This window comes from Ochotona curzoniae, unplaced genomic scaffold (genome assembly GCF_017591425.1).
Source record: "Ochotona curzoniae isolate NIBS_2020 unplaced genomic scaffold, NIBS_Ocur_1.0 scaffold_1852, whole genome shotgun sequence".
Lineage (NCBI taxonomy): Eukaryota > Metazoa > Chordata > Mammalia > Lagomorpha > Ochotonidae > Ochotona > Ochotona curzoniae.
Genome location: NW_024467087.1, coordinates 20170660 through 20193559, shown reverse-complemented (window position 1 = coordinate 20193559; position 22900 = coordinate 20170660). Strand labels below are relative to the sequence as shown.

The 22900-nt window shown below is 41.4% G+C and overlaps 1 protein-coding gene across 2 annotated transcripts in view; it reads left to right on the top strand.

Moving 5' to 3' along the window:
- GRIA3 (glutamate ionotropic receptor AMPA type subunit 3) overlaps nucleotides 1–20938 on the top strand; it is a 303894-nt gene extending 282956 nt beyond the window's left edge. Inside the window, exons 15-17 of one of the 2 annotated variants that reach the window (XM_040999897.1) lie at nucleotides 13119–13233; nucleotides 15792–16039; nucleotides 18747–20938. In XM_040999897.1, the coding sequence (XP_040855831.1) occupies nucleotides 13119–13233; nucleotides 15792–16037 (361 nt within the window). In that variant the 3' untranslated portion in view covers nucleotides 16038–16039; nucleotides 18747–20938. The remainder of the gene's footprint in view (nucleotides 1–13118; nucleotides 13234–15791; nucleotides 16040–18746) is intronic. The other variant, XM_040999898.1, reaches the window with a different exon arrangement.
- The last annotated feature ends 1962 nt before the right edge of the window (nucleotides 20939–22900 follow it).

Sequence of the window (22900 nt, the reverse complement as noted above, 5' to 3'; positions counted from 1 at the left end):
AGAAAAAAAAAAAAACATTTTTAAAAAGCTTTCTTCAGCAGGCATTGGCAAGGTGTTTTTTGTATTCTAAAACCTTGATTAACCAGAATTCACCTAAACCAGTACCCAGCTCCCCCCTCCCACCTCAGTACTTCACACTGATCAGAAAGCAGCAGTAGTACCCCAAAAGAAGACTGCAAGAACTGATTGGTTTTAATCACTTGCCAAGAGATGACCTGATATCAGGCCACATTCAGCTTTCTCCTCTACTCTCCATCTGGACTGACCCTCAAACATTAGGGGCTGTTTCCCTCAGGCAAGAAAGTGGATACAAGCACTCTAAGAAAAAAAAAATCAGCCAAAAATGAAATAAAACATGGGCTCTCATTGAAAATTCCATTCACTCTTTCTGGATTCCAATTAATCCATTTTACTATGTATCAAAAAGCCATTACTTCCTTCCCCACCAACATGAACTGGTAATATTGACAATGGAGCCAAGCTTCTGGCTCATCTGATTTTTACAATGGCTAGCCAGATGGCAAACTATTTAGCACCTTCTTCTCAGCCTTTTCCTCATGTTTTTAGCAGGCTACGGAAACCCTAACTATATCACTAAAAGTAAATTGCAGAATGAAAATTGTGCTGGATTGGATGCATTGCTCTCACAAATTCATCATTCATACTCAGCATGGTTAAAAAAGAGCCATGGACTGTGTCAAGATGACTAACACATCCACACGGTGCCAAGTGCCCAGAAATTTCCAAAAAAACAGATGCTTGACGTTATATAAACCAAAAAAAAAAAAAATCTGCACATATTTGGCTGAATTTTTACTTTTCACCCAGATATTTTGGTATCGTGAAGAGTCTAAAACTTTAGATTAGCTATTTGTTAATTACCACCAGCAATTAAGCTTTTCTTTTCTCAGCTGGTACTGCTGCAAAGTTGCTAATCAAGTAAACCTTATTGCCCACTCATGCCTTCCAGATTGCCTGAATTTTAAAACACAATTATAAAGATATTTTAGTCAATCCCAAATATTTCCAATTTCTTTGATATAGTGCTATATACCAGGAATCTTTTTTTTTTTTTATTGTTGCTTACATTGTATTATGTAGTACAGTTTTATAGGCGCTGGGGATTCCCCCCACCCCCAGGAATCTTTCAAATCATTTTTCTTGATCATTCCTTCAGCCAATCCCTTTTCCAATCACAGATAATAGTAGGATCAGGGCTGCGTATCCAACAATTGCTTCTCCTGTTCCTGATGTAAGAAGGAGCCCACCTTTACCTCCTTCCTTCTTGCTACCTGCTGTTTTCCGGGAGTGAGCAAGAGAAGGGGCAGGAGATGAACTTGAATCCATTCCACTACCACTTAGTGGTGATAATAAACACAAATCAATGGCGAAGGAAGAAATGATAGCAATGCCTCCTTAATTCGGAGTCCTCTAATTAAGGATTTGCGATAAACTGGATAGGGAGCAGGCTATACGTCAACATTAAATTATCAAAGATAAGAGATTTGTTAAGCAAATCAAGAGTTTAAACTAGACTGTCAGCTAAATTTTTGCTTAAGAGAACAATCCCTTTTCAAACATCAGTAGCACTTATTAGGTACAATCATATCCATTACAAATGTATCTACTAAAGTAATTCTTCTGAGAACCCCACTAAAGTAATATTTTATAGCCAATTTGAATTACAAAACAGACTTTAAGTAATATAACCTTCATTCTTCAAACAGATTTTGTGAGCCAAGACTCACTGTACCATTCAGACAATGCTTACCTCTCTTGGTACACAGCAATGACATTCTCCTGTATTAGCAGAATTACTTGAGAATTACACTTCGTGATCATATCCCATCCCCAGTTAATGTGACCATCATTTCACATAGAGAATGAGGCCGAGAAATGGTGGTAGCTTTGATGGGGTCACCTGGCTAATAGCGTCACAGATCTCCACTTACAGGATCACCTCTTGTGGTCATATTGCAGATGGCAATTTTTCACACGTGCCCATTCAGTGAGCAGTGTCAACCTGATGGTGTGTGATACGTCTGCAGGTGAATCAGGTTCATTCTCAACTACCTCAGTTCTGAGGCAAATGGCACATTTAAGCTGTTCTTACCCTCAGTACTGATTACTAAAAATGACAATAATCACAAACCTGACATACGTGAGTGCTTTTGCATTTTCAAAAGCACTTTCACATCTATTATCCCTGAAACCAGGAGAGGAAGAAATACCTCAATTACTTCTCTCTGCCGCTCCCTCTCCTGTAACCTTTAAATAATGATAAATGGGCAATTATGTTAAATTGTTGACTTCCCCCAAGCCCCACCCCAGGATGATATATTACACATGCTAAACTTAAACCCCAGGCGTTACTATCCAATGGAATGGACCTGAAATATTTCAGGATGTTGTCAACATACACTGAAACTAATGACATAGGTATTTCATTTCATTTGTTTTATTCTTGGAACACAAGAAATTCAGAACGACATGGGTCAGTGAAGCAGCTCTGGAATCGTATTTGCAGGCTACAGACAAAATACGGTGTGGCTTTACCAGTTTCCCAAACCTTGGGCAAACAAAGGTTAAATAAAGCAAATTTGGTCCTTCCTCAACTGCTCAATGTCTGTGGATATGAGAGCTATGATTTGGGAATTCTAACCTAGCAAATCACCCTGTTGTATTAGGGCTTTATTCCAATGTGAGTGCAGTTGTGGTAATTAAGAACCAGTAGATTGGAGCTTGGCATGGTAGCCTAGTGGCGGCAGTCCTTGCCTTACATCCCGGGATCCCATAATATTTGGGCACCTGTTTGTATCCCAGTTGCTCCACTTCCCTTGCAACTCACTGCTTGTGGCCTAGGAAAGCAGTGAAAGACAGCCCAAAGCCTTGGGACGCTGCACCTGCATGGGAGACCTGGAAGAAACTCCTGGCTCCTGGCTTTAGATGGCTCAGCTCTGGCCTTTGAGATCACTGCGGGAATGAACCAGCAGATGGAAGATCTTCCTCTCTGTCTCTCCTCTCTGTATATCTGCCTTTTTAATAAAAATAAGTAAATCATTAAAAAGAGAGAGAGAAAGAACTAGTAGGTTGTTTCCACAATAAACCCCGAGTCACCAGAGATTTGTGGTACAACTATGCGAAGTCCCTCACTATAAATCACAGCAGAATGCCGATTTAGCTGCTGACTTACCAGAAAGGCACAGCAGCCTCCTTCCACAACTGCCTAGCACCTCAAATATGTGCTTCTTCTGACAGCCCTCCCCCATCATCCTAATTTCATTCCGTTAATCTTAGGCAAAGGGTGTCGGTGTAGCTTTGCTATAGACCTTTACCTTACAAGAGGGGTCAAGTCCATGAAACAAATAATTTGTGATCAGGGTGACAAGTATTTACAAGTTCCACTCTACCTCACCCCAGAATTACACCTGGCACTACATCCAGGGATTTAAATAGATTTCCAGTGTTCACAGTTTCTAAGGTGAAATAGCAACACCCACTGTTGTACTTTGGGGCATACTGCAAAGGAATGTTTCACTGGGGCCGTTCTAAACCCCTTGACTGCGATGAACAGAGCCTATTAGGTAGAAGCCTTCATTAGTAAAGCATGTAGGAAAGTGAAGTGCCAAGATGGGCTATGTAGTTAAACCTCAATTAGTTAAATAAACAGTAGGAAGATCAGTGGGAGAAAATATTGATAGATAAATACAGTTGTATGGTCTTTCAGAATATACAGGCACTACAATAAACTACAATAAAGTGGTACTAGGGGAAAAACCTCCAGTTTCTTTTAATAGCTTCAGAAATGCCTGCAATGAAAATGAATTTTCTTTCACATGGGTAACTCAAAAACAGCTTAAAGGGGCTTGTTCTCTTAAGAAATTCAAAAAATATTCTTTCTCCCTAACAATCTTCTGTTCAACAGTATGAATTTGCTTAACAAGTCTTCTATTCAAAGACAGCAAAAAGTTACACTTCAGGACAGCCCATTTCCAAATGCCTTCTACTCCATGGTTTTTTGTTTTTTGTTTTTTGGTTTTTGGTTTTTATTGTTTTGTTTTGTTTTGAATTTTTGGATTTGGTGGTACGTAGACAAATGAGTTTGTACTGTATTTCCCACATGTATAACTGAGATCTTCAGTTTTGTGTGTATTTCTTTTGTGGTTTTCTACACTTTCCTCCTCTGCCACCATCTCTTAACCACTTCTCTTCCACACCCAGAATTCTTTGACATTCTTGGGCCTTGTGTAATGGAAATGAATCTGCACCTGCCTTTTCCTGCAACCAAATGGACCTTTTATTGGCAGGAACCATCCCTAAAGGTAGACATTTTGGACACCCAGGGTTAATCTGGACCCAATGACTCGTTATTGACACTGTTATGTGTGTAGGCAAGAATCATTACAGCTCGATGGCACGGCCTGGGTCTTAGCAGAAGTTCCCGTGAATCCCCAAGACTCTGGTTTGGGATCAAGGAGTAGGGTGAGTATATTACACTCTTCGTTGGTTTGCATGCTTCTGTGCTGGTACTGCCTCCTGGAAGTATGAAGAACCTGAGAGTTTTCTTTCCTGATAGTGACTAAATTTGCTCCTTGAACTTACTCAGGTCTTTCTCCCAAGAACAAAGGCTCATTTTCTCTCCCGTGGCTACGTCAAGCAAAGGGACCTGTTGCCTTAAGAAATGAACTGATCCAGTGGCTGCCAAAACCACTGCTTGCCAAGTGGTGTTAAAGAATAGATTCCACCACCAGGAAAAAAATAGTATAATCCAGAAAGAAAACATGGTGAAAAATTATTCCATCCTAGTGATTAAAAAAAAAAATGACCATGTTGGTCTTAACATGGTTTCTATGCTTAGGACATGATTATTTGCCTTTAGCGTTGTCTTGATAACAGAATATGTTTCTTACTGACAAATAATGACCAAATGCCCAACGCCAGAGCTACAATAAAAAGCAGAAGGAATGAAAAGCCTGAAGGTAAGAATGCTGTTAATACAGCTGCCAAGAAGAAAGACATCATTGCAATGGCAGAGCAAAACAATGTATGTCAATGCTCTTTGTGCCCCTGAAAGACCCAAGCCTTTGCTTTCCTTTCACTTTTGAGAGAAGGTTACAGAACCACACTCTCTGAAATGTAGGATAACCGTGAAAATGAAACATGAACATTTTGATGTAACTGAACTACATTTGGTGGGGGTGGGAGTTGGGGTTGGTGGAGCAGAATGGGGACAAGTGTCTTTTATGGAGAACACTTATAATCCATTCTCTTTTGAATTTTTAGAGAGCGGTATAGCATTTGGCCCTTGGCACACAAGGCTGACCTCCATTGGTCAGAGGTGGCAAATGTATGGTTCGAGTGCTAGATTAACCTTTTTGCTTAATTTAATCTGGCACTAAAGCACATGTCTCTCAAAATATAGACTTAAGGCCAAAGCACATCACTCTGTGTGTGTGTGTGTGTGTGTGTGTGTACTGCTGGTGTGTCTTGTCTGTCTAGCATCACTGCTGAAAAATAGATATTATGTGTAAATGCTAGCATGTGTGGTGGGAGCATGTGGCCTGCTGGGGTAACCAATAACCTGCCTTCAGATGTGATATACAGACCCCATTTTTTGCAATCTGTATATGGATGTAGGCTAAAACCAATTGTTTTTCTGTGAATCATGATCAATGAATAGCTTTTAGAGAAAAAGTAGGATGTAGGTACACACAGAATTGACTAGAGTCAGGGAAATGAATTTAATGTCTCCAGAAACACTGCTCATGTGAGTTTCTGAAAAAGATCTGTCCTCTCAATCTATGCATCTCTTGGTACCATTGCAATGAAGTAAATAAAACATGTTTGCACCCAATAAAGCCCAATCAAATTTGGTAGTGCAGCTTTTAAATGGTTCTTAAAAGAGTTTTCAAGTGAGCCACACCAATTATATACTTAGGAAATCATCTGTGGCCATTCTTTCACCACAAGTGGCTTCTACAAAAACTGAGCATGTTTGATAAGCCTCTTGTCTGAGACAAACTGGACAAATCCTTCCACTAATACTGGACTATGTGAAACAGTCCATAGCTAGTAAGATTAGTGTTGAATTCTTCTTGTAGAAAGTGAATTTTGACAGAGGTCTAGCTTGACAGAAATGCATCGGTGATATTCGCATCCTGTTGTATCACAGCGTCTATTAGTTTGCATTTGAGAGATTATCATCTGAAAACACCAGTAGCTTTACCCACATATCTCAAAGTAACTTCTAGGACTCCTGCTTTAGCACAGTCACTCATCAATAGATTCAATCACTAGCATTATTAGGCACTCAGTAAAATGACTCACAGCTTTCAGCTGCTAATGTTATATGCATGCACATTGAATTTGCTCTTTGCACTTATATTAAATTATGATCCCATTAGCAAGGAGCTAAATAGGCTTGAGCTGAATTTGTGTACTACATGAATATAAATATTCTCTGAGAGGTGGCTTCTAGAACAGCTAAGCACTGTGTAACTCTGCAAATCATTGTAGCTGCCCTACTGGAAAGAGGGTCACTTCCATAGAGTCCGGAAATGCCAGCAGTCACATGTGCATATGCTCCGAAACTGTGGAGAAATTGCAGGCTCTTCCAAGGGTAGAAGGACTGAGATCATTTAAATCTTCATTCTGGAAACCTGTATCTAGAAACAGTGATAAAAAAAAAAAAGGAGGCAAAGAATTTTTTTTTTCATGAACAGTTGCAGATACTGCAACCGTGACCATCTTCCACCAAGGGAAGCCAACAAAGGGGAGGACAGCAATGGCTCCCTGCATTGCACCAATGAGATCTCTAAAGTTGTTCCAAGAACATGTATTAGTAACTGGGAGACAGGGTTTGGATAAAGGATAGCATGAGGAATGGCTTGTAGTGCAAGTTGTTAGCTTTCCAGCATTGTGTTCTCAGAACAGTTTTTAATTAGCTATACAAATAGATACCATACTTGTGTGTGTGTTTCTTTTTTCACTTGTCTGTGATCTTGTCTTTCTCCATAACGTAACACAGTTACCTATATATCTATCTCTCCTGGGGGCACCATTGAACACCTTCTGGAATCATTAATTAAGCAGACAAGCTGCTCTTCAGGTGTGCCTGCTCAAAAAGGATACGTGAAGCCATTTAGAGCAAACTATACCTAATCATCTTCTTGTGCCTACATTGTACTACACCACAGGTTCCTACTTTTTTCAGGCCCGGGGCCATATCCATAGGACAAATTCCTCTCTCACCACTTCCAGAACCACCAAAGTATTTGGAGGAATGATTTTGGTAATTAATTCACAAGACCCAATTTTTATTCTTCTTCTTCCCTATTGAGAAGCTCAACACCATGTCACTCTCTTAACATTTCCTTGTCCACAATAAGGAATGCAACATGGCTCTGAGCTACTTCATGAACTGCTGTAGGTATTATTAAAATTCAAGTGTATACTAAGTAGGGCAGTTCTTTCAAAATATAGCAAAAGTTTCATTTTGTTTTTCTTTAAAGCATAGCTTCTATTTTTCCAAAAACACCCCATAGCATACTTATCCTAAAGTTGACTCCATATGTCAGTTTTGTCATCACTAAGATGTCCTGGATTCTTTGACATGGCTGGTTGGCACTTTGTAGGAACTGAGCCTGGCATCTAGACAGGTGCCCCTAGGGGGTGGATGCCTTGGATTGTGAGCATAATTCTTTGGTGCTGAGTTTTAGTACCAGGAGTGGATGGCAGAGATCAGCAGATATTTGTATTAGCCAGTAATGGTTTCTTCAAAAATAGAACTCAAATACTTCATAGAATACATTTAAAAAAAAACAACAAGTTTCATCATATGACTCTACTCCAAACTAAGGAGTCATATCCTACTGTAAGCCCGCATTATCTTCACATACTTTTAAATGACTAATTCTCATTGGCCTTTCCATCTTATCCACAAACCATTCACATTATTGGAAATTATATACAATACAAGAGGGAGGGCAGGGTGTGAAATATGACTATGCTCCTAAATCTGTATTGTCAAGTATGTGAAATTTGGTCACTTTGTATAAATACAGTAAGTTATGTCAAAACAAGCACACTTTCCCCAGGGGAAAAAAATTATATGACATAAAAGTAGTTCCTTTTAGAAGACGTGCATACTCCTTCCCTATCCCCACAGACAATTTTTAAGCAAAATTTCTCAGAGAGATTTGTGTTTCAACAAAGCATGTTGCTCAAACTTACAGATGTGAAAGTCTCACAGTGGTATTGCAGGTACCAATGAGGAAAATATTTTTGGACAAAGAGGAATGGTTGCAAACATCCTGAAATGACTTGCAAAGCTCTCCTGTTTCTTCCATAAGCCTACTGGCTCATGCCTCTGTTCTGGGATGGCTCTACTCAGCAAAAAGTTCATAGCAAGCCTTTCAAAAGGGAGAATGCTTGACTAATTTCCATGATAGGAACTTGACCTACTTTGTTTAATTCTCTCTGTTCTCTAGTGAGGTGAATACAATAAATATTTCTGACTTGGAATTCTCTTAGGTATCAGTTAAGGGTCTACAGTAATTGCTCTGAAAGTTTACTCTGGAGACCTATTTCTACAGCCCAGGAAAAGTCCCCAGCTGCAAAATACACCCTTGCTACATTGATAGTTATCTAGAGTGTGGTGGTCCCTGAAGAAAAAAAAAACTTATTACAAAAATCTAAGGCTGAAGAGCAGAGAGGCAGAGGGCTGCTCCCCTTTGTATATTTCACTAGAAACTATGTAGTACAGACTTCCATGTATATTAGTTCTCCTCTGGTCTGCACTGTAATTCGCTCTGTAGGCTTGGGAAGGTTGTTTAAACTTGACCAATGATGAAAATCATACTAATTGCCTGAAAGACCCAGGCTAAAAAAAACAAAAAAACAAAAAAACAAAAAACCATGATGCTGAAAGAAACTTTTCAATTCAACACATTGTTATTGCTTTAAAAGAGGGGATTCTAAATGGGTATAGAAATACATAAGGCATGGCAGGCATAATCCACGGACTAGTGGAAAAACATAGGCAAATGACTAAATAAGAAGGCAAGGTAGAAGATGATGGAAGGGAGAGAACATACTGGAGTGCTGAGCAAAAATGGCTTTATCAACCACGTGACACTTAAAATGTCTCAATGCCCACCAACTTTCAGTTAGTTTAAAATACCAAGTGTGTGTGTGTGTGTGTTATGGATAGAGTGGCAGTATTTTCATGACTTGGATTGCACTAGAAACTACCTCTAATACTAGAGCAAAATAGAACCTAAGTGGAAAAAGCAGTTCTCTGCCATCTTGACTATGTAGGCTTCCCTGCCGTAACACAGACTTCTACATTTGCCTTGGAAAATCCTTTCTTCCCTTGGCAGCTATCCTAACTTTGTTAAGTGGTATTATCTGTGATTTCTGATTACAGCTTTTATGTTCCTTGGCTGTTCTGCTACTTGAAATGTTTGTTTTTCTCCATCATTTTTATTTAGAACTTCCCAAATGCACATTGGCTCCCTACCAGATTTCATAAAACCTGTGTTGTACTTTTTTTTCCCAGACAAAAGACACAAGTTTTAGGACTACATTATTTGACAGAATTCTATTACATGCTGGAGTGTCTCAGATGAGGGCTGGATACAGGTCTCTCAATCTCCATGCTAGTAGCATTTGGCCCCAGATACATCTTTAAGTTTTTTATATTAAAGGGCCTTGAACCATATCCCCAGCCTTATACATGGGATGCCCATAACATGCCAACTGTTGCCTAGTTCTGACAATGAGAAATCACTCAAGATGTTGCCAAATCTCTCCTGCATGACAGTGTGATCACTCAGTTAAGAACCAATGACCAAAGTTAACCTCCTCTGTCACTATGGAGGCCCTGGAGCAGAGAGCATGTACTTGCCATCCTGTGGAAGCCTGTGGGAGGCTCAGGGCAGAGAGACAATTTGTCAGAAGTAGGGTGCTAGGTTGCTGATGTTCTGAGACTGAACTTTCTGCAAAATGCCTGGTACAAGATGTGGCTTCCCTCTACCATGGCCAGTGCTTTTTAAATTTTTTTCCCTTGGGACTCTTTTACATTCTTAAAACTTGTTAGACACCCCAAAAAGATTGTATCTCTATTACATGCATTAGCATGTGCCATATCAGAAATCACAACTGAAGAATTTTAGAAGAATGCATTCACTGGTTAAGATATAATAGGTGTGGGCATTTAGCCTGGTACTTACAGTGCCCACATCCTCTATCAGAGTACGAAGGTTCAAAACCTGGATCCTGACTTCAACATTCCACTAACACAGACATGCTGTTAACAGCAATGGCTCAAGCAATTGGATCACTGCCACCCACATGGGAGACCCAGACTGAGTTCCTGCCCTTTGGCTTTGGCATGGCCCAGTCCTGGCAACTTCAGGCACATGGATAGGTAAATGTAGATGGGAGCTCTCTATCACTCTTACCACTCTCTCTGCCTCTCAAATAAAGATTTAAACTAAAACAATAATAACTCAAAAATATTTGATCATAAATGTGCTTTTATGGAAAAGGATTATATTTTAATATACTAAAAGGAATGCTACTTTCATATGTTTGCAAATCTTTACTATCTGGTTTAACAGAAGCAAATGAGACTTTCATTTTTGCTTCCTTATTCAGTCTATTGTGATTTCACATTTCATGTAGCCTCCAGGAAACTCCACTGTACATCATGAGAGAACAGCAGTGAGAAACCCAGGCACTGTCTTGGTATTATTATGAAAATAGTTTCCATCTCACAGGTGAGCCAGGGATCCCAGGGCCACATTTTGCAAACCACTGCTCCAAGCAACCATGCCTTATGTTTATCATTCAAGCTCACTTAAGGGTTGAAAAATAATTTTTAAAACCAGGATATCTCAGGAGAGTAGAACCTCTCTGCTAGACTCTAGAGTGAGTGCCTTCAATCAGACTGCTCTGTTGTTAAGATCTAGCAAGAGCAATTATAGGGAAGAAATTGAAGTGATTTGAAGGACATGATGCTTTTAGGGAAGACAGGGCCTTGGTAAGGCCTTAGTCAGGGAGCAGTGCAAGTACAGTGGGCCCTTTGCAATTCACACACACACATGCAGGAAGCCCAGAATGTGCTGAGCTCAATCACCCCTTGGTCGTTGGAAAGCATCTCCCTCTGCACCCCAATACTGCAGAGCCTGGTGCTAGAGTTGGCCATAAGGCCTAGCACTGGGGATGAGTGGTGGTGATAAGACAACCACTAACGGAACCAAGAGGGAAAAGGCGGCCAGATGGTGGGGCATCCGAGAGAAGGCAGCTCCAGCTTGGACTTCAGGGCTATAAATGGCCTGAGTTTAAAAACTCTAAGACTTAACTTTCACCAACAGCACTTTATGAGGCTCAAATTCTGAATATCTTTTGTTGCTTGGCATTCCAAGCAACTGCAATGAGTCCTCAGAAGCCTGGGGTTCTGAGCCTTGATTGAAGACACTTGTTTAAAGTATAACAAGCCCCCAATTTCCTGGTGCGATACAGCATGCACATATTCTGGCTGTCAGACCCTGCGCTGACCAAGGAAAGTGTCACCTCCCTGGCACTAAAGGTTTTTAGTTTTCTAAGCCTCAAGTATTTTGAAACCATATGTTATTTTAAGTGATGATACATACCTCAGAAGATCTCCAGATGAGATGGCCTCTTTGCTCTCAATGTCAAATGAGTAAAAGACAAGAAATGGGCTTTAAGACTTGCTGTGACAGCATCCAGCCCTTTTAGGAACTCTTGGCAGCAACTCTACATGTTAATGGGTCCAACAGATCACAAATGAGTGGAGAAATTATCAGGCATATCTATGGTCCCATAAATTTATCTCCCCACACACATACCTTTTAAATTGGTAGCACTGAGACAAATGTGCCCTGGTCATGGCAAAATATTGTTCACTTGAATCTGATCACACAGTTTATCTCCTCATAATAGAATTATAGCACATTCTCTCTATATAATGCATTCTTCTATCCAATGTGATTAGAGCTTCTTCACTTAAAGTGAATAGCTCTAGGAAAAGGCAGGGCAATATTCATTGTTTCCGTTTCACAGCCAACAAAATCTCCAAGAGAAAAAAAAATTATTCTAGGATCAGCAGGACTCACTCATTTACCCAATCCAGTCCTTACAAAGGACTAAGGAGTTGTGGCCCAGCTTCCTGCGATATGTCAGCCTGTCGGCTATAGAAGCCTTGTCTCACTAGGCAACTCACTAGATCCCAGCAGTGGAAGAGGCACATTGCCATTGAAGGTCATGCCCTATTAATAATCCATTTGGCAACAAACTGATCCCCATTTGGTGGTCTAGGTTGACTACAGACATGGTCATGGTAGAAACACAGCCAGTGACTCAAAAGCAAACCACAGGCCAGTTTTCCTGCAGCTGGAAATATTCGTCTTCCAAAGTCAGAGGTCTGATGTCATCTTTTTTAAAATACTGAGCCCAATACGTGCATAAGAATTTAGAGACATGCTTGTGGAGTGGGGTCATGAATGTAGCACAGTTCTTTCTGAGGTCATTTTCAACAGGGCAACCTATTTGTGAAATACAGAACAGTTCCTCAGTAGGCATGGCATCAACATAGGCTCTATCTTCTCCTCTGGCTTCACCCACCTGTCGTGGGCCACCGTATGGAAACACTTCCCCTCCTGGCTCCGTCCCCTTCCCCAACTCCCCCATAAAACTTGCTTTCTGTCTGGAAGTACAACAAGACACCCGGTTAGATCAAACCTAACACGCCTCTGTCACAAAGCCACTGCAAGCTGCCGCCGACGATTGTCACTGGAGGAGCGACCCTCCTCACCAGCCACAGCCTATCTGAGGAGTGCCTTTTTTTTTTCTATCCTCATTATTTAACAGTGTGTGCCGATTACTCAAAGCGATATGGGCAGGCCCTGGTAAATATAGCGTTGCTGTAGTGTTAACTTTTTATAAGGTAATGCTCAGGTTGCCTGCAGTGTCTAAAATTACTCTGTGGCCAGGGCCCCCTGCTTTATCGCTTTCTATAGTTTTAAAGTAGTTTGAAGCTTGAATAACATAAAATAACATAATATAATGTTATTTATGTTATTTCCCACGTGAAGAACGCCTGTAAACCTTGCAGTATTGAAACTCAGTGAACAAGGCATCTTAGACAAGCTGAAAAACAAATGGTGGTACGATAAGGGGGAATGTGGAGCCAAGGACTCCGGGAGTAAGGTCAGTCGCTGAAGGTCTTTTTGTACTGATTAGCAATCACATTTTGACCCACTGTTTATTTTCTACCCTAAAACAGCTTTCCTTCCCAACACACTACTGCCTGACACAGTGGGACCCCTTTATAACACCAGCAACTAAAGGAACAAGGCAAGCGCACCCGCCTTCAAGGCCCGCTCCAGGCTGTCAGCAGTCAACTCTACTGAGTGTTGCTGTGCAGGACGGAACTCAATCTGGCCCATCGCATTTGCAAAGCCACAAAACCATGAGCTGTGTTATAAGGAGGTTTTACTGTTTTCCACATTTTCAAAAGTTCGAAGAGAAAATATAACAATGACCACGAGAAAAAAAAAAAAAGATCCAGTTGTGACAGTACTGTCTCTTAACCTCTTACAGTGTCGGAGACTTCGTAGTTGCATTTATCTTTGCTTACTGATTGTATGTCAGTCCCATCGAAAACAGAGACTAACCAAGAGTGGTCTCTGCAAAGCCGAATGGTTAGCCTCCGCCCACATGCTGTCCTATTGAGTTCAGCAAATATTTGGCTCTCGAATCTTAAGTCTGTCACACGTCTCTCCTCCATAGGTGTCATTTGAATCTCTGTACATAAGAGTTTTAAAGTCGCATGCTCCTAAAGAGTGTACCTCGTCAGGATAACATCACATTGATAAGCATGAAACACTCTTCCCCGCCTCCTTCCTGCCCCCCTTTGCTCCCCTCAGACAGTGCTTTTGAGTTTCAATTTTTGCCTTTCCTTTTTTTGAACTAATATTGTGGTATCAGTTAATTCATTCCATGAAATGCCACTCATTTTCCCTATGCAGCAAACCATTTTGCTACTGGTTTTCACCATCCCATAGCAGGCAATTCTGTTAACTTTCCATGAAACTTAAAATACACAGATCTTGAAACTGATCTAGGTGCTACAGCTTATAAGGCTACCCCCAACCCCACCAGAGGACCTCTTCCTCCACTAATATCACCTAAATATACAAATCTGATAGCAGAGGGAGGGTTACCAGAAACTGTTCCACATCCTAACAAAACATGGGACATTTCTGTGGATAGCCTCAGCAGCCTCCTGAAAATGAGAGCCTGCTGTTTCCTCAGCATCTAGCTCATTGGCACTCAGCCTCCCAAGAGCGACCACAGGTGGCTGTGGACATGGGGTACCCCCAGACTCCCCCTTACTGTGATTCAATCTCAGTTGGCCTGTATATTAAGATCTACAAATATAGGAGTGGCCCCTGTGAAATTAGGATCAGAAGGGCATGACCATATTATCTTTACATGGAATTTTCCATGATTCCAGGATCAGCTAAACCATGGTCTGCCCACTGTGCTATCATTTCAATAAGATGTGCAAAATTCACTGGTGTTAACAATTTGCATATGCCACTCCATTACAAATTCAGCAGCAAAATGGTTACATTCCTTCTAAAAAGACTACAAAATGCTATTTTCTTTTCTTTTTTTGAAAGAAAGACTCCTGGCCCTTGGTGTGTCCTACCCCAAGGTAGGACTCAGGACACCAACTTTTTTCTTTCCATTCTTTGACAGTTCAGTATTCGGTTTTTCATACAGGTAGATAGCTTAGTCAGATTCGCACAGCTTGACCTGAAAGTTACTGACCGGCTCCCCTTAAATTTTTTTCCCCTTCTGTCAAATAGAAAGCAGATCAGTGTAGTTGCTTTTTCAAAAATGTATATATTCTCTATATTCCCTGGAGTAGAAGCTAAAAATGAGTTGGCTGTTTTTTAGTCATGAGCCTCCTGGAAAAGCTTTCTGGTTTGTATGGAGCCAATCCAGGACCCAATGGTTCCTCTGACAGTTTCTATAAACTCTCAGGATGATGGAACAGAGCCAGTTCTTTGTGCTGTGCCCTTGTTCCAGCAGCACAAAGACTTGCTGCCCTGATTTTAACTAGGATGAGAACTTAGCAACCAAAACCCACCAGGAGTAATTGCTAAGCCACCGGGGGAAAGAGCAGCATTAATCCTTTTGACATAGACCCCAGTGAAGTAACTCCCCAGATAAGACCATCAGGAACCTCTACTACTCTCACCTGCTATCCTAAAGACATGTCAATGACAAAGTTTGTCCCAGGGAGGCCAAGGGAGAAAGGGGTGTTGCAGGGCAGAGAGGGGAAAGAGTGCTTCAAGTTCCCAAATGAAAAGAGTGTTACATGTATAGAGATGATGTCACAGCTCAACTCTGGAAAATGGTGCTTAACAAGGCTGGCAGAGGATTTCATTATGCTTGTGTTTACTCTTTTGCTCACATGGCCAAGTGCTGTTTTATTCAGTTATTGAACATCATTTTGAGGTTCCAAGGAGTGTAAGGAGACATAGAAGGATGGTTTCAAAACTGTCAACAGAAGCACAATCAGCCATCTTGCTGGTCATTATGAAAAATGAGCCAGTTGCCAGAGTTGAGGAACAACACATCAATGTTGAGTGACTTTGCCAACTTAGAACAATTCTATCCTGTTGTGATATATTATAATATGATCCATCACCTTGATTTTACCAAGAACTAATCGCTTTGTTCATTTCTCTTAGGACAAGACCAGCGCTCTGAGCCTGAGCAATGTGGCTGGTGTTTTCTATATACTTGTCGGAGGGCTGGGGCTGGCCATGATGGTGGCTTTGATAGAATTTTGTTACAAGTCACGAGCAGAGTCCAAACGTATGAAACTGACAAAGAACACCCAAAATTTTAAGCCTGCTCCTGCCACCAACACTCAGAACTACGCTACATACAGAGAAGGCTACAACGTGTATGGCACAGAGAGCGTTAAGATCTAGCGGTACGGCTAAGGTCTAGTAAACCAATCAGCCTTGCATCGCTGTGTGTTTATCTCTTCATTTTTCATCCTTTGTTTTGTTTTTGATTTTCAATTTATTCTTTCTACCATTGTCTCCTCACTGCAATCATTCAATCCTTTGAAAGCAATGATTGTGCTTTCTTGTCAGGCAGTGGCGCTTTTCTAACAGTCTCATTGTAATTAAATTATGGTCTGCGACCCGAAAGACAAAAAAAAAAATTCTCTGGAGCAGCACTATTCAACAGAAATGTGCGTGAGGCATCTAAGTGAACCACATGTAGGTTTTTAGGTGCTCCCAGGGTCACATTTCTAAAAGTAAAACAAGGGAAATTAATTTTAATAATTTTACTTGGTCCAATATATGCAAAATGTTATCCATACCATATCAACATTCACAAACAATGAGATAGTCTAGGAAGAGTGTGGCTTACGCATCTGTCCTCCATACCTCAGAAGATGTCAGGAAAACCTCACATGTCCATGAAGAGGCACGGAAACAGGCTGAGCAAGTAGCACAAGCCTTCCTGTGCTTGGCAGGCATGTGACATCCGGACAGGGTTGGTTAAGTGTGAGCTCTTCACACACTGCTCACTTGTTTCCCAGAAAGTTCTAGGATCTCTCCTAATGATTTCTAATTTGTTATCCCATCATTAAACTTTCAGTCCTCTAGGTTGGCCTAGATCTGTCAGGGTGCATTCAGGGCCACAGAGATTGAGAGGCGCCCTGAGATTTTACTTTTATTGCTAATTATCAGAGCCCGCCTTGGGGTTTCTAGTACTACTAATTGTTCAGGAAGAATAACTCCGGGCAAATTACCTGTATGTATATATATATATATATATATATATATATATATATATATATATATATCCTGTGAAATCTGGTTATTAAAAAGGGCACCCTTGAAAGATGAGGGAGTTGCCTGCAGTCTGTGGGTGGTAGTAGCCTCAGGATGAGTTCATGGACTCATTAAAACACGTGCCTTGGCCTCGGGTCACATGCAGCACTGCTGGGGAACAGCCAGCTTCCTGACTACCCGGCACTTCTCCAGGCTCCGGGCTTCTCCAGCCCCTGGAAGGGCAGCCCCCAAGCCCGCTTTGGCAGGTCATCAGTCATCAAGAGCTCTAGATTCTATGCACCCTGGTGTTAACTTTGCTAAGTGTTTCCAGAAATCCTTTCCAATTGCTTTCCTGTTACCCAAAACAACTTCTGAGCTCTTTGGTTGCTTCCATAGCATGTCTGAAACCTCTTCCATTTACAAAACTGCAAGATGCCTGAAACTGGAGGAAAGGCTTCCACTTTTCCTGACACTGTTCTCTTCAGTCTTCTTATATGACCTTTGTTCATGTAGCCCACTATAAAAATGATCAATTTTCTTTCCACAACCTATGCTTAGGTGTTCTCATGGAAGATGCTTTCTTTACTAAAACAGATAAGTGGAGAAAAAATTCTGAATAACTGAGGTAATGATTTTCTTTCTGCCGAGAACGTGTACCTCAGTGACACACTGCATTTACCTGCTCTCAAAAGCAGGAAGCGGAAGTGGAAAACTGCCTAACATCACTTGCCCAAAGTCATGCAGCCACATAGTGAAATCCCAGGGCCAGTAGGGAGGGAGCAAGGCCCTCTGCTGTTGCTGTCATAGATCTAAAACTTCTCCAAGCTTCTGAGGGAAATGAGTCAGGACTTCAGAGATCCAAAGAAGAGCTTTGCTGGCTTCCTGTTAGTGTTGTTCTGCCCTCCTAGGGACTTTCCCTCTTCAGGTGCCCCATCGACCTTCTTCTCGCAGATACTCTTCCTGCAGCATTAGTGGGTGAGATGCTGACGGGGTAGCTCCTTCTGGATACAATTCAGTGGTAGCCCAGGAGAAAAGAAAGTCCCTCATTAGAGGGAAAGAATGGAGAGAGGGTGGTGTGAGCTTGAAACAGAGGCAAGAAAGTGGCCTTCAATTTTCAGGGTCAAGAGCCAATGAATCCCCTGCACTAGCTCATGCCTTCCAAAGGAGAACCCCATCAGCATCTTAAGGAGGCCCATAACACCAGGGCAAAGAGCCCATGGATGCCACGCCCCTTCATGGGGTGCACCGCCCTGACCCTTTCCTGGAGTGTGCTGTTTTGTTGTTTTTTTTTTTTTTTGAACCCTGTGCTATATTCAGACTTCACTAACTAAGGTTGCAGGTATTAAGAGATACAAATCATTATCTTACTGGCAATAATCAGCCAATTTTCTTCTCACAGTTCAAACGGATTTCAACTGATAAAAGAGCAGCATACTGTTTATTCTGTCCTGGGTGGACAGTCTTTCATCATGGGTTCTGCAACGCGAACACTTTATGCTATAGTTCTGAGTATCTCCCTTTTAATGCTAACAGGACTTTTCCAGTAAACCTACAATCCTGATTAAAATCGGGAGTTGGATTTCATGTAACTGTTCATATAATCCTTCATACCGTGCATCCAGCAAACAATGATTCTAATTTTATTTCCCACAAAACAACAACAACAACAAAAAAAAAATTTAGCGTCCATCTAAAGAAGTTAACCAAACCTGTTGCCTAAAGGCAGTCTAATGGGGTGCAGTCCCAGGGATGTCAGTCAGAGGGAAAGCCACAGTCGTTATTCACAATAGCCTGAGCCTCAATTCCCAATAGCAAGCCCCAGCAAATGTCAGTTTCACCTTGCCTTTGCAGATCCCTTCCCAATGGAGGCATGCGAGAGAGGAAATCACCGAAAACGTGGCTGCTTCAAGGATCCTGAGCCAGATTTCACTCTCCTTGGTGTCGGGCATGACACGAATATTGCTGATGGTGCAATGACCTTTCAATAGGAAAAACTGATTTTTTTTTCCTTCAGTGCCTTATGGAACACTCTGAGACTCGCGACAATGCAAACCATCACTGAAATCTTTTTGCTTTGCTTGAAAAAAAAAGTTAAAATTCAAACCAACAAATCAATGGACATGCAAGATTCCAGTATGTGAAAAAAAAATCTTATTACAAAAAAGTCAATCCAACAAAAGCCATTCTTTGATACCACTACACAGTATAGAAACACCATGTTCTTCAATACACACACAAACACACACACACACACAATTTAAAATTCAAATTCAGCAAACAGGCCATCTTAGCTGAAAGAATTAATTCTTCTTAATTTAAAAAAAAATCAGAAAATCTGTCTCCCAGTGTTTGGAAAGACAGACTGGCATTTCTCCTAGGATCTACTGACGAGATGTTTTTGGTATTTCCTGTCGGTGGTGATGTTCTGTGCACCCTATTTCCTTTCAACGTGGCTGAAATGTGTATATCTTTAGAATGTATATTCAACACTTTAAGAAAATTCAAACGCTTTGGAGAGGGGACTAAACGCTGACTTCTCTGTGTTCTTGAAATGGTTTTGTGAAAACGATTTGATAACTTCCCACTTGGTGAAGAGATTAACAGAGCTTTCAAAATTGACTTGTGTGCGAAGGGACGGGGCACTATCAGGCATACCTCTCGGTGCTTACCTAAAGCGGCCCCCGGGCCTAACAAGCCTGGAATTGCAGCTCACAGATCTGTGTTTTCTTGCTTCAGTGTGCATTTTAAGTCACTGTGGCTGAGTATCTAGCATTGAGGTGAGGGAAACGCTGCCTATACTCCCGATGTGTTTAGAATATCTCTCTCAGAAACAACACTGTGTTTAGCTCTGCTTCCTCTGCTAAGTATGCCTTCCAATTGTACACCACGGAGACAGCACCACGCTGCCTGGCAGGCCAGTGGATTGAGAGCACGGTTCTCGATCTGACTTTATTCCTGCTAGGTCTGTCTTAGCAACTGCTGCCTGTGACTGCCCGTGGCTCTCCGTCAGACTGCATGTGTCCTTTCTAGTTTGCAAAGACTAAAACGCATTCCCAAACCTACTGCTAATCCGAGGACCTCAGCACTACTTCTAGGTCCTTGCTTGGAGCAGCCTCTCTACTGACTTTCTCAGATCACGCCACTGCTCTGTGGACTATCAAGTAAATGAACTGCACACCTGCCATCGGCATCATCAGAGCAGTCAGAGGAAATAGTCTCTGTTCACTAATTACCTCCTATATAACGACGTACGCTTTATGTAGTTCAGTAGTTGGCTCTCATCAGTAACGTGCAATGGGAAGTTTCCAGACTGTAAAAATTAAAGAGCTCGCATTCATTTCCCAAGTGTGACCCTTAGACGCTTAGGTGACTCGCTACATATTTGCTCTTGTCTTCAGAAAAGAGGAAGAAGTCTCATTCCAACAAAACGTTTGCAGAAAGGTGTAATATAAACTCTCATTCCAAAAATCGTGTCATACGCGACTAACTCACCTGTCAAATTGAAATGGTATCAAGCATAAAGGAAAGATGTTGTGTTTTTGTTCTGTTCTGTTTTCATGAAACTGTGATCTTCAACTTACGAATGCTATAACGTCCCTGCGCGGGAAGCTAACGCTGTGTGAATATGAAGTTGTATAAAACAAACCAACCAACCTACACATGTTTTCGTAGGCACTGTATAAAAGAAATATATGTTTATTGACTTAAATCAATTTTTCAGAGAGGTAACTTCACTGGGATAAAGAGGCAGGTAAATTGGTTTGTTATTTGAAAAACTTGCATGTTTTTAAAAAAAAAGTTGATTGCTTCAAATTTCTGCTACTAACTTCAAGCTATGGGAGTTTGGCAGTAGTCACTTGAGGATTTTTCTTTCCAATGCTTTTCTTTTTGTTGTTAAAGCTGTACTTCAGTGAACAGAAAAATTGCCAAGCAAATTAATGGCCGTAAAAGCATAAGTTGCATGTATGGGCATAAATTACAGAGCCTCATTGCTATGAGGTATTGTACAAAGTTTTAATACATTTTGTAAATAAAGTTGTAAAGAAAGAATTCTGATTGCGTGCATTGACTAAATTCTTAAAGTTTATTTGAATGCATATGACCAGAAGTCCTTATTCACCACTTGACTTCCCACCAGAAGCTTTGCGACTGACCCTCTCTGCAGTGATGGACTGCTGATGTTCAGAAAGCTTACATCCCTTCTCATCCTAATTGCAATGAGAGTCAGGCTCAGGCTCTCAACCGAAACGGTACCTTCTCTTCAAGACCTTCAATCAGTTGGTCTTCAAGGTCTTCCATTGCCTTTCTTTGCCTTCTTCACACCAGGAGTCGCCCTTGACCATAACCTCACTCTCTAATTCTCTCATCTCAATCAATAATACAAGTAGCCAAATTAAGGACTGATGACCTAGAAAATATTTCTAAGCACTTTCCGATTTGTGTGTCACAGTACTCTCAGTTCCATAATTAAATTTCTGTGCTACAGCTTTAATAACCGATAGTAACTTGTACTTTATAACTCTTTAAACGGCTTTTCTTTCTTTCCTTTTCTTCCTTGTTTCTTAATATTTATTTTTATTGGAAAGGTATATTTCCAGAGAGAAAGAGAAATATTTTCCCTCCACTGGTTCACTTCCCAAATGACCACAATGGCTGGGGATGAGCCGATCCAAAGCCAGGAGACAGGAGCCTCCTTTGGGTCTCCCACGTGGGTGCAGGGTCCCAGGGCTTTAGGCCATCCTCCACTGCTTTCACAGGTCACAAGCAGGGGCCTGGATAGGGAGTCATGCAGCCAGGACATAAACCAGCACCCATATGGGATCCAGGTGTTTGCAAGGGGAGGATTTAGCCATAGAGCCATCATGCCAGGCCCTCTTTCTTTTCCTTTCCTTCTCCCTTCTCTTCCCTCCTCTTCTCTCTCTCTCCCTCTCTCCCTCCCTCCCTCTCTCTTCCTCTACCTTTGTCTCTTTCATCAAGATATCTGTGATACTCCTGTCAGAGGAGAATTTATTCCCTAGGCAACCAATTCAGTCACTACAGTAGAATGATGCCCCTCACCAGGAATTCATGAAATCAGTTGAGGAACCAAATCATGTCTCCAGATCTTCCAAAGTAACACATTTTTATTTTCACAGAACTTCAATTCCTTACCCTAAACAAGAAGCTAATCTCAAGTGAAAGTAGAGTAATCTTTTAGTTCAAGTAGGGCCCGAGGATTTTCTCCTTGGAGAAGGAGAGAAGTGAAAGCAGCAATATTAGCATTTCTCAAGGTGCACTATAAGGAGCTATGCATTGTTACTAACACATGGGGCCAGCCTTGCCAAGCAGGTGTGCAAAAAGCTCCTGAGCTTCTCACAGCACTCTCTCCACATACACAAAAGCAGAATGCCTCTTAGTCTTTGAGTCAGTTTCCTTGCACTGTTAGAACTCACAACACACTCTGTCAGTAGAATAATCTCCAAACAGGAAGGCAAACGCATGTAGGGAAATCTTATAGGGAAACAGTGCTGCCAAGTGCCTTTCTGCTAATGGGATGGGGGAAGTGTTGAATGTGGCTTGCAAAGACACTGGAGAAAGAGAACAAATTGAGAATGAAGACGCAAAAGTGCTATTTCTCAGAATCCTACTCAGTCAAGCTGAAGACGTATGAATGTGCTATCTTGCAGAGACCAGAAAACACCACTTACACAGACACCACCAAAACCTATCATGAGGAGAAGAGTTTTCGGCTGTGCTTGACCACAGCCCTCACTCTGGTGCTCACCCTGCTGGACTGTGTTTCCTGGGCACGAGTTTATTATCAGATTATTTAGCAGACCTGAAACTTAGCAACAATATAGCTGTACTTAGTTGAGGGAGCACACAGAGCTTAGTACCATGAGGATTCGCCCTTCAATCTGGGGCTTTGGGCATACCTTACACTCTTACCTCTATTGTTCTATACTGAACAATGGGTATGGTCTTAAAAGAGAGTAGCAGCTGGCACTAAGAATTAATGAAACCTA